Source organism: Mesocricetus auratus, unplaced genomic scaffold (assembly GCF_017639785.1).
Source record: "Mesocricetus auratus isolate SY011 unplaced genomic scaffold, BCM_Maur_2.0 Super-Scaffold_100003, whole genome shotgun sequence".
NCBI classification, from domain to species: domain Eukaryota; kingdom Metazoa; phylum Chordata; class Mammalia; order Rodentia; family Cricetidae; genus Mesocricetus; species Mesocricetus auratus.
Genome location: NW_024429188.1, coordinates 63,334,849 through 63,349,513, shown reverse-complemented (window position 1 = coordinate 63,349,513; position 14,665 = coordinate 63,334,849). Strand labels below are relative to the sequence as shown.

Sequence of the window (14,665 nt, the reverse complement as noted above, 5' to 3'; positions counted from 1 at the left end):
CTAAATAAGCTCACAAAGTAGCTATGGAAAATTAGACAAATTTATAAAGTCATCAAAGTTGATGTAATGACTAGGAAAATACACTATTTTATTAAAAATATTTGATATGTTAGGTGGTTGGAAATCATATGTACATGTAGACATGGTTAAGACTATAAAATTCCTTGAAAAACAGTGAGTTGGTCTTTATCCTTCATGTAAGAGAAAGATTTAAAACTGTCTATCAAACTAAATTTAATTGAATTTCTAATACTGAAAGACCAGCAGGGGACACTAGAAATTGATTTGACAAATGAAAATCAACAAGTGACACAAACTTATGAAGAAAATTAGAAAAAGAAAATGCCTAAGAGACAAATGTGAATGGATTTTAGAGATAAGACCTAAAGGATTTAATTATTATTTGCATGTGACTGAGAAGAAGTAAATAAAGTCTCCTTGGCTTACTTCCTAAACTGGGATTTCACCTGGAGTTCAGGATTAAAACTGCAAGGGAATTCACTTTACAAACACACACAAATTCATGCATGCACACATTCTCTTGAAACTGTTTTAGTAAAACCAGGTTTCGTATTAAACCAGGTTTTGTATTTTGTAAAAATCATTTAGTGTTTTTCTTTAATCCTGTTCTATTGTGGTATTTTTCCTCGATGGAAGAATATTATTGATACTTCTTGCTTTGTTGCCTTTTGCTTAAAGATAATTACAGTTAAAATACCTAGGCTACACTACAGTGGTACTTCATAATTACAGCAAATACTATGACATATTCATATCTTCTAGGATCCATCCTTCACTAAGAACAACAACATTCATCACATTGCCTTTCAGTAAATATTTGAGAAATAAATTACTCTTTTGAGTTTAAGACACGCTCAACTAAATTATTAGGCATATTTTCTCAAATGAATGGTTCAAAAGTATACTATTTTACCAATATTTAAAGAATATAAATACAGAAATATCAGTACAATAAAAATAAAATATTGATACTATCAATATTATTGTTTCAGATTAAGTAGAAAAGATCAGTTACCTCATATTGTTGGTGAACAAGGATGCTGATCCAAAAAAGTTCCAATGAAATGATCAAAGATAATGATTCATATCATAAAGAATGTAGAAGTTATTATGCTAAAAATATTTTAGAATTTAACAAAACAATCAGCCCCTGCTTGCCGCAGTGCTTCAAAAAATATCAGAAGATGAGTTATTACAGTGCAGAAAAATTTTATTTAGATATTTCACTCAGTACAGATTACAAACAGTTAAGTCACTGAAATTGCATCATATACAATCAAGTGATAGTATTTAAAACTGTTACAGATAAAGGGACTTCTATCATACTCATTTCAATATGTTGATACAAACCTGTTTATTTTTTAAAGCACAATTACAAAATGCAAACTAAAATGTGGAGATATTCTCGTAATTTGAATTTTCACAACTGTAACATGTTTTTCTTCAAGTGACATTTTAAGTACTAACTCCATGCAAAAGACACAAATGATGATTATTGTACACATTGTCCAATGTGAAAACCAGTTGTATCCACATAAATATTCCTATAATGTATGTAAATCCATATCCATGCTGAAATTTATACAAAAATGAGTATGAATATAAACAGAAAAGCATGTATACGATGATGTAATGTTCATTACAATCTCCCTTGAGGAAAGTATAAATTAAAACAACAATATTATAGACATATAGAAGTGCTAATCTAATATAGCATAGAGAGCTATCACACTCTTGTTTACATTTCACTAAAATTTGGGGTAATATAAACAACAGTAATAATGTTAAAATTCATTGAATTTTTCATAAAATTGAGCATAAATTAGACATTAGCAAAGGTGAGTTTAGCTTTTCTTTGCACTAGAGAAGTGGGACCTAACTATCTGGATATCAAAACAATACCACTTGCATATTTAGTCTTCAATTTTTAATTAAAGTGGAAAACTTGATAGAGAAAAAGTGCTACTGTTACTTTAAATTCAAGTAATTTAGAGGAAAAGAAAAATAAGAATGAGCATATAATCAGAAAATACTCAATAACACAAGATTTTTAGGAAACATGATGGTAAATGGGATGCTCTGAATTAATCAGGATGATCATATTTTGGAATTGAAGCACAACAAACTAGAAAGAAAATAATATTCTGAATATATATATATGTGTGTGTGTGTGTATTATTTGAAGATCTGTATTAAGTTTGAAATCTTTACCATTTTTCTCCTAGAAACATAAAAAAATAAACACACATATGAAGATATCAGCTTATACATACACTAAGCTACTTTAATCATAGTATACCAGAACTACTTAATTATCAAAATAAAATAATTTTTCCTCTATACACACAGGCAGGTATACCAATTACTAAACATAAGATTGATGTATATCTACAGTTTTCAAAAGTAGAAAGATTTAAACATGTGTTTTTAATAAGCTGTATGTTTTCTGTGTACTTTAAAATACATATTTTGATCTAATGAAATACTATTTTGCAAAGTTAGGTGAGTTTTGGAACCACATGAAATTTTGTTGATTAATGTGAGCAATTCCTCTAGATTCAAACGATGATGTTATAGAGCAAGGTAAATAATTTTATCTCTAAAACCATACTACTGTAAAATTCTATGTTCCTATGTAAATTTTATCTATGTATGAAGTTAAACAATTTTTCTTATGTTGAGCAAAATACCTCATCGTTTTCTGAAAAATGTATTTTGTCTTCAGTTTGGCTTGTTTAGAATATACACACAGCCATTTTACCAAGTAACATTCAAAGCATTCTCAAATAAATAAATCTCTGTGGAGAACATAGTTATTCTAGGAAAACTTCACAATTGATGTTATCTAACACATAATTTTAAATAACTTAGTGACCAAAATAAAAGATATTAACAAAATTTAGTAGCTCAAAAACTGTTTTTTAGGTTCTATAATTCTAATATTTTTTGCAGCCTTGAATATAAGCAAATATTTCTGTTTTCCTGACATAAGAGCAGGTAATTTTCTTTTTAATACCTGAAGGTTATGAAACTAAAAATCCTAAAATAGAATATTGAATTACTGGAATATTTTTGTATACAAAAGTGTTTATGGTCAATTCTCTTCCGTTTTATGACAGTATTGAAATAAACCCTTCACTGATTTTGTAATTAAAGACAAACATGGGATATAATAAAAGAAATATAATAACAGAAAAAATGAATCTGTTTATTTTTGTTTCTTCAAGTTTTATAGCTAATAACATGTGTCAATTACCAGTTTTTTAATCAAAACTGTGGAGTAAATTTAATTTTAAAATGAGAACATTGTTATCAGAACACTGGGAAATAAGCAATTTGATTGTGTACACTAAGAGAATATTTAAAGAAATTTGCATGGCTTTATTTTTAACTGAGAAAGGTTTTTCTTCAAGTGTTCATATTTCTACTAAAGGTAGATTAATTTTATGGAGGACTGTATGTTACATTATCAACTATTCAGCTTGATCACAAACTTATAAAAATAAATAGGTAAATCTTTATTATGTGCAAAACCATCTATGTAAGGTGCAAAATACAAAATAAAAAATTAATTATGTGTCATCCTTACGCTGGGATCATGCTAATATTCTCTTTATCATTCCAATATTAGTCATGTGCTGCCAAAGTTGCAAAGACAATAATTTTATACCTGTAAATTGACTACTTCCCAAACCTATTGGACTTTCAATCTAAAATATTAACATTTCGTGATTTAGTATGATATAAAGACAATAAAATTATTCATAACTAAATTCTACATTTTTCTAAAACAAACGTGTATTACACAGAAAATAAAATTAAAAGCCTATTGCTACACTAGAATTTGAGCCTACTACTGATTATAAAGACAATATTGAGTTTTGGGTGTAATATGCAGATGCCCATAGTTCATGAAAAATGCACAATAATTCTTTTAAAAACATAAATTTTAAAATTTTTTGTTATAGCACCATTGGATATGTTTAAAACTTAAAAAATATTTACTATAAAACTCAACTTAATGAAATCTAGGACAGATTTGTTACATAAGAAAACCTGTAAGAAATGTTTACAAAGTGTATCATGAGTTAGACTTTCTAATGGGAATGAGGGGGAATGTATAATGGGAATGTGCCTTGAGTAGCAATGCTTAATGTGACTTGGGTGGGAATATCTAAACAGAAAGTGTAACACCAGTATTTCGTGTTGAAATTAAAATATTAGTAAACACTGTTCAAAAGCATGGTTCAATAAATCTAAATTTATAATTTTTCTTAAAGTTTATCCACTTTTCTTTACATTTTGGTCAGGGTAGTTAACAGGAAAATATAAAGTGTGTAAATATTGGAAATGACATGATTTCATAAGTTAAATGCTTCATTATGGAACATAAAGATAATTTTAGAAATATAATTGCTTGACAATCTTATTTTAAAAATAAAAAAATTCAATTTTAATTTATGAAACATGGATTTCAATCAAAATATCTCTTAGAGTGTTTATAGTACAAAAATATTTCATATTTTAATTCAACAATTAACCTACCTATGATTTATAGGGTAGGTTCAAAAATTCTTTTGTTTATGACAATTAGTCTTTCATAGTACATGTCTTTCTACCATTCTCTTTCTAATGCCTGAAAAGAGAACACACATTCCATCAATACTGTTTCACTGAAAATATACCAGGAGTATTAATGCTTAAAAGTAATCTTAGCCTCTGTAAAGCAAAGATATATAATAATGACAGAAAAGTTAAAAGTAACACCAAACCAAAATTTTAAGAAGAAAATAGTGCTGCACATAGATTTGTCCTCTTTGGCTGTTGAAAAAACTATAATTAGTGCTTTCCATTTTGTTCTCAAATGTGAAAATTTCCTCAAACACAAAGCCTGATAAATGAAGGATTTTTATAGTTGAAAGCACAATATATTTTCATATGGGGTAATTTAAAACATTGTTAAATCTCATAAATCAATGATTTTCAATGGGCAAAATATTTTAGCACAAAGAGGTAGAAAGAAATCAGTTTAGAAATTCTTTTCTCAAAGAAGCAATTCTCTAAGAGATAAAGTCATGGCTTTAAAAACAAAATCTGCATTTTAATCATATGCAATGATAACACTCAAAAGCCATTGAGAAATCCTTTAAAGGGATGCTCATTGACTATCTTAAGATCATTTTACCTTCCTTTATAGAAAATAAAAATTAAGAGATAGTCTCATTAAAGTCATAAGAGTCAACAATATATATGAAAAATAAGGTACTTCCCCTTAATTCTAAGACTGGATAGAAAAAAAAAACACTGCAAATGATGACCCAACTTAAAATATATTTATACAATAATTTCATACAAAATTATCACGAAGTCAAAGTAACATAAGTTATAACATTTAAACCCTTGATTCACTTTCTTTGGCCTGCTATTTAAATTAAATTAAATTAAATTGAAACTGCTTAGTTTGTAAATGCTCCCATATATAACATATCTTAGTACCTGTATAGATGTAACTTTAGAAGTATATTAGATTGACTATAGTTTTACAATCTATGGGATAATTTGAATTGAATGCTTCATTAATCAAGAAGAAGCATGTAGATTTTATGAAAAGCAGTTATATGTGAATAATATGTGCATGGTTAAATTTTACTTTCCTGTATCCACAAGAATTTATATAAGAGAAATAATATTATAATGCCCATGGCATTTTAAATTACTAATCAACTCATTTTACTTTCAGTCATTATAATCAACTATCTAAATTTTAAACAGCCAGATAGTATATGCGTTGAATGAATTAAATATGTCAGAAATTACACAACTCCCTAAATATTAAGTATCTGAGAACCATATTAATCTGATACGATAAATATAGCACTAACCTCTTCTATATGTCATCACTTATGGAACACTTCATATAACATACTAATTTTAATATACATATTTAAGAATAATATTCACTTACTCACATCTTTCCATGTGAATAGAAAATTTAGAATTTGAAAGAAAATTCAAAATTTATGTTTCATGATGGCTCTGGGTCTTTATACTCCTATTTTATACCAAGATAAAATGAGCAGCTTTTGTGATTTTGTTTTAATTCTGTTAGTAGTGTTAGTAACTCATAAACTTCTTAAAAACCATATAATAAAAGCATGTCCTGTCATTATTTCTCAAATAAAATATATAGTATACAACCTCTGAGCTATCCAATTATTTCTGTAAAAAGGTAGCTAATCAAAAAGCAATGTGAAAAGAGACTAAATATTTAAAGGTACATTACTCAGAGTAATAGTACATGTTCAATAATATAATGCCAGGTAAATAAAATAAACTCATTCTAATGTTATTCTAGTGCCACAAATTTTTCCTATAGATTTTCAAATTTCAGGTGCAATCATTTTGAAATATTATCTGTAAATCTTTGTTTCTATTCTCATATGAATGGGATTATGTTTCTTAATAAAAAAATACCAAAATTGGGAGTATAAAAATTTTACAATCTTCACCGAATTTTCTTCATTTTAAATGAATATGTGATGAATCATATTTACTGCAAAAATACCTTTAATAATTAAATTATTGAAAGTATAATGAAAATAAACATAAAAATGCAACATTATTTTACATCATACAATTGCTTCAAAACAAGACATAAAATTAATAGCTTTCTCAGTGACAACAGCAATGCATGTTTTCAATATCTCGGTCTATAGATTTCTTTCATCCTCTGTTGTTGCAGTTATGATTTTGTTTTCCTTACAATTTTTTCTTACCTTGGATATCTTTCAGAGGGTAGTTTGTAGGAATTGCTCACCTTCACTTCCAAACGCCCAGAGATGATGTTTAAAGTCTTCAGTGATCTCAGGGGGCAATTAATTCCATATTTCACAAATGATATATTACCCACCAGTATTTATACAAAGATGGCATTGCATTCATCGCAGTTATTAACATCAAGAGCAAGCAAACAAAGGCAATATGGAAAAACTCAACATAGCAATGCATTTCTTCTTCCAGAAATGTTAATTTATCTTTAAATTTAATGCTGCCAATTTACAGCTAATGAAAGCTCATGGCTATGTGACACTTAATTTTTAGGTTGTTTTTGTTTTGTTTAATTTTGTAAAGAAATACCAATCACAAAGTTAATCATCTTGGCCAAATTTTGTAATCACAAATCACTAAAATATTTGGGGAAAAATGAAATTATGTTATTCCTAGAAAGTTATATCTCAGTGCAGATTTCAATAGTTGATGTCCTGGAATCAGTCTAGGGTAAGAAAAATAACATGTTATCAAAATCAGATGGTTGTGTTGTAGGACTGTCATTGTCAATCATGCTATGTGGCTGTAACTGACATGCTAAGATACTGATGCAAAGAATAAATGTTACTGAATTAAACAGTAACATTTTATCTCACACTTAGTCTAATGTCTTATCTATAACATGCTTCTGTTCATGAATCGATACTGTCCAAACATTCCACTGTTCTGCATGCGTATGTTTCACACATATTGATAGTTTGGTTATGAACACTTGTGTTTGCTGGTACACATGCATGTTAGTGGGTGTTCATGTGGAAGGCAGATGGTGACATCAGATATCCTTCCTGTATTTTCTCTACTTTTATTTTGTGAAAGAGAATATGCCAATGAACGTGAAGCTCATCAATTTGGATAGGGACTGACCAAAGGGCTTCAGGGAAATGTCTGCCTCTATGCCCTCTCCCAATTCTGTGCTACAAGCAAGTGTCATTGTATGGTTTCTTACATATATTCTGGGCTCTAAACTTGTGTCCTTATCCTTGCTCCATAGGCACTTAATCCAATGAGCTGTGAATATATTTTTTATATATATTTTATATATTTTATCTTATCTGTAAAAGTTTGAGGTTTAGGAGTGTCTCAATTCAAATAACCGATTTTTATGGAACATTTAGGTGGAGGATATTGGAAATAAAGGATCTGGACAGCCAGGACTATACTACAAAGAGAGAGCTTACCTCAAAAAATATATAAAAGAGAATGAATTGTATATAGAAGATCCTTAAAATGGTAAGTCCATTCTAGGTCTCTCATTTGTTGTTCGTATGTATTGCTTTTATCGTATTATTTGAAGAAGAGAGATATGTTCATCAAGACTGTGCTTATCGAATGCATCTTTTTCCATGAAAATTAACAAAGTTAATTCTAAAATAGCTGCTTATCCTTACAATTTTATATGATCTAACCAAAATTATCTTCTAAAACAGTTAATGATGTTAATAGAAGATTATTTATAGAATTTTTCCTCTTCAATTTAAGCTCTATATTTCTACTAAAATATACAAAATTCTTTCCATAATTCACATGGAAACCGATGACAAACAGGAACAAAATATTTCTCTAGGAGATTCTATCCAATACGTTAATGATTTATAACCAATGTTTCACATTTTTCGAAAAACCACAGTCATAATAAAGCTAAGGGAAATGTATGTTTTCATTTTTAAAATATAAAATTCCTTCTAAAACTCCTATTTTTCACTAAATACATATTTTAAATGGTTGACTAATTATTTTTGGTAAATGTCACATTCCATCCTCTGGAAATGTTACACACTTTATGCAACATAAATTGGAATATTTCTGCCTTTTTCTGGCAGAAATATTTTAATCAAGTTTTGCCTGAATTTCCTCAAGGAACATTGATTTTGTTTTATTTTACAAACTGACAACACTTGTCCCATCTCAATTTTATTTGGCCACTCATAATACTGACTGTATGTGAATGTTTACATAACCTCCTTTTTTCTGTGCTTAGTTATCTCTTTAGCTTTCTTCAATACAAGTGAATACAAGACATTTGACAGTACTTCTAAATTGATGAGTATACAGAAAGTTCAATAAACATTGCAACGGTGGAAAAAATAAAATTATTCAGGTAAGTTTAATGGTATAAGTTATTTTGTTGCAATCATATGAAGAAGATATCCATTAAAGAAATAATGTAACGGTGACTACTGACATAAAGTATAGAGTAGATTTAATTTTTAAGTTGTGAAAGAATCACAAAAATCAATTGATTCTAGGATAGACTGTCCAGTTAGTTAAATACTAATGATAACTCAATTCACTTTCAGTGGCACTCCTTATATTTTGCCCAACTCACTAAGGCATTTCTGTAATGATTAGGATATGTAATACTTAGATTTACTATGAAAAATAATATTGTTCTATGAAAGTTTTTAACTTTAATTTAAGTTGAGAAATTATAAAATAACAAAAATATGATAAGCATATCCAGAAAATACAGCATTTTCCTTGTATCTGTGTCAGTTTATGTGTACATACTCAATTAAAATTTTTATATGCAGAGACTATTTCTGTGCTCTTAAAAACAGTCATGTACAATATTGCTTTGCTAATTTCTTGGGACAATCTATTGACATTTATGAATTGCAAGTGCAGTTCACAAACAGTAGGCTGAGCTCAGGAAAAATTACTTGGAGAAAAAAAATAGTATTAAAGTGCTACTGATAATAAATATTCTTTGAAGAAATAATTCTATAAAATCGAATAATAGTAGTAATAAGCAAAAAACTAGAGGTCTTTCTTGAATGGATAAATATAAGCAAAAGCACACTATGGAAATCTTAATTATCTAATACATTTGTCATTGATGTAATGAATCTTGGTACTCATCCAAATTGTAAAACCACTCTAACTTCAAAGCACAGTAGGAATCCTGCAGTGCTGGGTCTATTGCAATAAAAACAGACCTAGTGTTAAATTAATACCTTACCTTCAGTGTGTTTTAAGAGAAAATATCAATATTAATATCACTCTATGTTTTAATTGTATATGCCCTCAGTGATCTTCAGTATTCAAACTGTTGTTCAAATCAAGGTCAATTATTTGTACTGTTTTCTTGAACATGACAGACTTCTTTTAGCATCTCTAACGTTCAATGAAAAGGAATATATTTTTCATCTTGTAATAATTATATTAAGCCTGAATAAGTTAATAAAACGTTTATTAACAGCAAAGGAGGTTACAATAAAACCAAAAGTAGCATGAATTTTAGAGAAAAAATGTAGATAAATTCCATCATTAACTATATTAAGGAAATAACTTACTTAAATCATTTATTTATTTATGAATTTCTACATAAATTTGTACTTATTTCTCCCTGAAATACTAATTTAAAAGGCACAGTATAAACTCTTGTTTTCAGAAATGTATTGGGCTTTAAATTATTGTGCACAGGTTTCTTGGTTCTTAATGTGCTCTTGTTTCCCTTTGTGCCCATTAGGCAAAGCAAACATATTCAATTTTCCAAAAGTCATTATCTTTAAAGAATGTTTCCTGAAGGACCTTGAAATATGCAAATATTTAACTGATAACCTAAATTAAAGATGCTTTCCTATTTAATTCTGTGCCTGGAAGATGAGAATGAGCATGCCTCCTCTTAAACTGAAGGTTTTACCATGAAATGCTTTGATGAACAAGCATATTTTGAATTCCTGATATGAAATTGAAACTCTTCATCACTGAGAGTTGTGGCATGCCACCAAAAGTAAGAGGTAGTGGATATGTTAGTATCATTTAAATACCTCAGACAGCTGCAGATTTGCCTTCATGAGGCTAGGATTCACAAAACCATTTGTACTGAGAGCTGCTATTAGCATTTGAATATTATGTGCAATATGATTGTTTGGACACTTCCTAGAACTCAATGCTTTTTATAATCTTATATCAAGTGAAAAGAATAACAATAAATTGGAGAGATTACTTAGAAACTTGGATTACCTACCATTCTCGCATGTACAGACACAGGGGTCTTGAAGGTTGTCACCGAATAGCTGCACTCAGAAACACTGTAGGGATCAGAACTGCTGGAGGAGCACTTGGAGATGGAATCACAGCCTACGAAAGTATTATCAAGAGGCAGTTCCTGAATGATGTGGTGCTTGGAGTTCAAGGGCGTTTCCGGCTGGATCTGGAATGCAGGTTGAGGAGAGGCAGATTTGTAGTGTCTAGCCAAATCAGGGCTGTCAGGTTTGAAAGTAGTAGTACTCCAGTGGTATTTTCCCATCGTTTGCTCTTCCAGCTCAATGGGAAGGTCTAGTGTGACACTGTGTCTATCATTGTCGGCATCATCAGACTTTGCTTCTTCAATAGTAACAAAATTAAGTAGCAGGTTTTGGGGTACATTCTTCTTCTTTTTCTTCTTCTTCTTCTTCATCATAATCATTTGCCTGTTTTCTGGGTTTGGTGTAACCCACTCAGAATTTTGTTTGTTTTTCTGAGAAGCCTTAAGGTGTGGTGACTGGCGACATCTTACTACTGCAGTGATGAAAATCACTAAGACAACAGTTATGGTGCCAGCAACAATGGCAACCACGATCTTGACATAGTCAGTTGTTGGTGTGGATGAGTTAGTTGTTTCAGGGCTTTGGGTTGCAGGTGAGTCGATGCTTTTGCGCACCAGTTCATAAATCAGTGTAGCATTAGGCACTGACTCATTCACAAATATATTGACATTTATAACATTGAAGAGAGAATCAGGTTGTCCTAAATCCATAGCTTTGACTATCACTTTGTGTAAACCAAGATCTGGAAAAAGACATTTCTCTTTCAATGTGATGTTGCCTGATACTTGTTCTATCATAAACAGTCCTTTGGTGTTCCCTCCAACAATGCTGTAACGGATCTCAGCATTCATGCCAATATCATCGTCGATTGCAACAACCTTGAAGATGACTGTACCAGGAGTTGTGGATGGTGGAACCCATTCAAAGGAGTAATTGGAAGGAGGATCGATAAAAATTGGTTTGTTATCATTGACATCAACTACATTTATGGTTACTTTAGCAGTTGAAGTACGTGATACCCTGCCACCATCCTCTGCCTTTACATAGAATGTGTAGGATTCTTGTTGTTCTCTGTCAAATGAAATGTTTGGCCGGATGACACCAGTCTGTGGATCAATAGTGAATTGATCCTTCATATCTACGATGGAGAGAGTAACTGCAGAATTCTCTCCATAATCAAGATCAGTGACAGTGATGAGCCCTACTGTGCCATGTTTTGGAAGATTCTCAGGGACATAGAAGTTGTATTCATTGTGAGTGAAAAGTGGGCTGTTATCATTCTGGTCAAGAACAGTCACAAAGACTGTGGCATTTGACATTAAGGGTGGAATTCCATTGTCCTGTGCTAGGACTGTAAAGTAATATTTTTCCTGATTTTCTCTATCTAGTTTCTTCACTGCAGTCAGGATGCCTGTACGACGATCCAGGTCAAACTCAGGTGGTGCATCAAAACCTAGCAGGTAGTTTATTTCAGCATTGCTTCCAGTGTCTGCATCTGTTGCACTGATCTTTGTCAACTGTGCACCAGGAGAGTTATTCTCTGGAACAGAAAGGCTTATGAAAGACTGGGTGAAAACTGGGGCATTGTCATTTTCATCTTTTACTTTGATCAGGAGCATGGATGACTGATTCAGAGGAGGTTTTCCAGCATCAGCAGCCAGTAATTTGATGGCGTATTCTCGTGTGGACTCAAAGTCAAGAAATGCAGCGGTTTCCAAAAGGAACTGATTACTGAATACTGGCCGTAATCTGAAAGGAATTTCATGATCTGTGAAGCATGTCACCCTACCATTATGTTCAGAATCTTTATCCATCACAGTTATGAGAGCAATTTTCGTGTTAAGTGGAGCATTCTCTGAAAGAAGCACAGTGCCATTGGTTGGATTGACAATATATCTTATGTCAATTGATGGGACATTATCATTGATATCTGTTACATTTACAAGCACCATAGCTCTTGCTGGTGTTGATCCACCATCAGTTGCCAAAACCAGTAGCTTGTGGCTTGGTGATTCTTCCCTATCCAGTGGTTCTTTAACAGTGATAAGTCCAGTGGTAGCATTAAGGTGAAACAGTCTTTTAGCGATGTTGGAGACTAGATTGCTGAAATAAAAGTGAATTCTGGCATTTTCACCTATGTCAGCATCTGTGGCATGAAGTTGTGTCACTGAGGAACCTATAGGAGCATTTTCTGGTATACTGACTTCTATTTCCTTCTCTACGAAGACTGGGCCGTTGTCATTTGTATCAGCAACACTTACTTGCAAGATAGCTGTACTAGATCTTTGAGGAGAGCCACCATCTTCAACTTTTACTTTCATCACATAGGTATCCTTCTCTTCTCTGTCTAACTCCTTTTGAACAATCAGTTGTGGCATCTTGTCTCCTTCTGGTGTTTCAATGACATCAAGACCAAAAATATTTTGACTCTGGAAAACATGGATTGATATATGATTTAAATTATATTAATATACAATACCACATGTATTATAAATTTTAATTATTTTTTAAAACTCATTTAGTGTGTAATATTTCCAGTTTCTAAAATCTATAGGCCAATAGGATAGCCTCTGAAACAGATAACAGAAAATTATAGTTCTGAAATTCAACATGCCCTACAGTTAACATTGTAACCAAAAGCAAGCTATATGGTTCTTTAATACACTTAATATATAGCATCTTTGATACTAAATGAAATTTATTACATAAATTACTCACGTTTCCAAAAAAAGTATAGAAGTTTGGAAAGGATTGTCTCTGAACGTTTGCATGATAATGAAGCTATAACTGATTATCTTGTTTTTAATTCACACATATAAATAAGCTAATTTTACAACACTTTAAAAAAATAAAATGAAAATAAGCATCCGTCTACATTTTAATTTACTACTCTCTTTGTAGGAAAGAATATATTTTTTATGTTTTATTTATATACAGTGTGAAATTAGCAAGCTGGAATTTATTAGTTATTATGAGGTATATTTTATGAAAAATCTTTTACAAGAATGTGATAATTGATAGTTATAATGGTTATTATAATTAATAAAGATAAAATTAGGAGCATTTGATAATTAGCAAATAACTTTTTGTGATGATATTCAAATGGAATTGTAGGAAGGCTTAAATTATCGAAGCTTCAAAATTCTAATTCATAGAATTTCTTGATTAACAATTCTGTTATGGTAGGCATACCAATAATGATCCCCTAAACTGGTCATGGAATTCTCCTGAGTATGGGACATATCCTGGTAATTAAAAATAATTAACTAATATAATAATAATTGATGTATGAAGGGAATAAAATCAATGAATTTCAAAGTATTTAAAGATGGTATTGATATCAACAAAATAAGAGACTTACTGAATTTTGAATAAAAGTGGTGAAGGTATATCACAAGGTAGCATTATTTAATGAGAGTTATATAAGGAGAAACTAGAATATAATACCATTTCACAGGAATGAGTAAATGTTACAAATTTATGCAAATTATATCTAAATTTTCAACTTCTGACAAGTACACAGCAGTCAAGCTATTAAAATTTTAATTACTAAAAATATATTTATGCATTTTCTTCATATATATTTAGTTTTTAGTCTATCCAAAATTTGAGTTGTGTTGCTTTTTCATAAAGATTAAATGAGTTTAAAATTTCCAAGGACATAATTACTGTCTTTTGTTTATTTTAAATGAAATCATAACAATCATAAGACAAGTTTTTAACGCTCAGGATGACAAATAAACATACCAGTTGAAGGATAGCATATCTATTGCTCCCATTTTTTT

The 14,665-nt window shown here is 30.4% G+C and overlaps 1 protein-coding gene and 1 pseudogene across 2 annotated transcripts in view; both read right to left on the bottom strand.

Annotated features, from left to right (window-relative positions):
• The window catches only part of Pcdh11x (protocadherin 11 X-linked), a 526,718-nt gene that overhangs the window by 443,583 nt on the left and 68,470 nt on the right, over positions 1-14,665 (bottom strand). The window contains exons 3-4 of one of the 2 annotated variants that reach the window (XM_040744355.1): positions 10,820-13,309; positions 4,492-7,294 (exon numbers count right to left, since the gene is read on the bottom strand). In XM_040744355.1, the coding sequence (XP_040600289.1) occupies positions 7,250-7,294; positions 10,820-13,309 (2,535 nt within the window). In that variant the 3' untranslated portion in view covers positions 4,492-7,249. Of the gene's footprint in view, positions 1-4,491; positions 7,295-10,819; positions 13,310-14,665 lie in introns of those variants that run through there. The other variant, XM_005072516.4, reaches the window with a different exon arrangement.
• Positions 3,573-3,673, bottom strand: LOC121140082 (annotated as a pseudogene).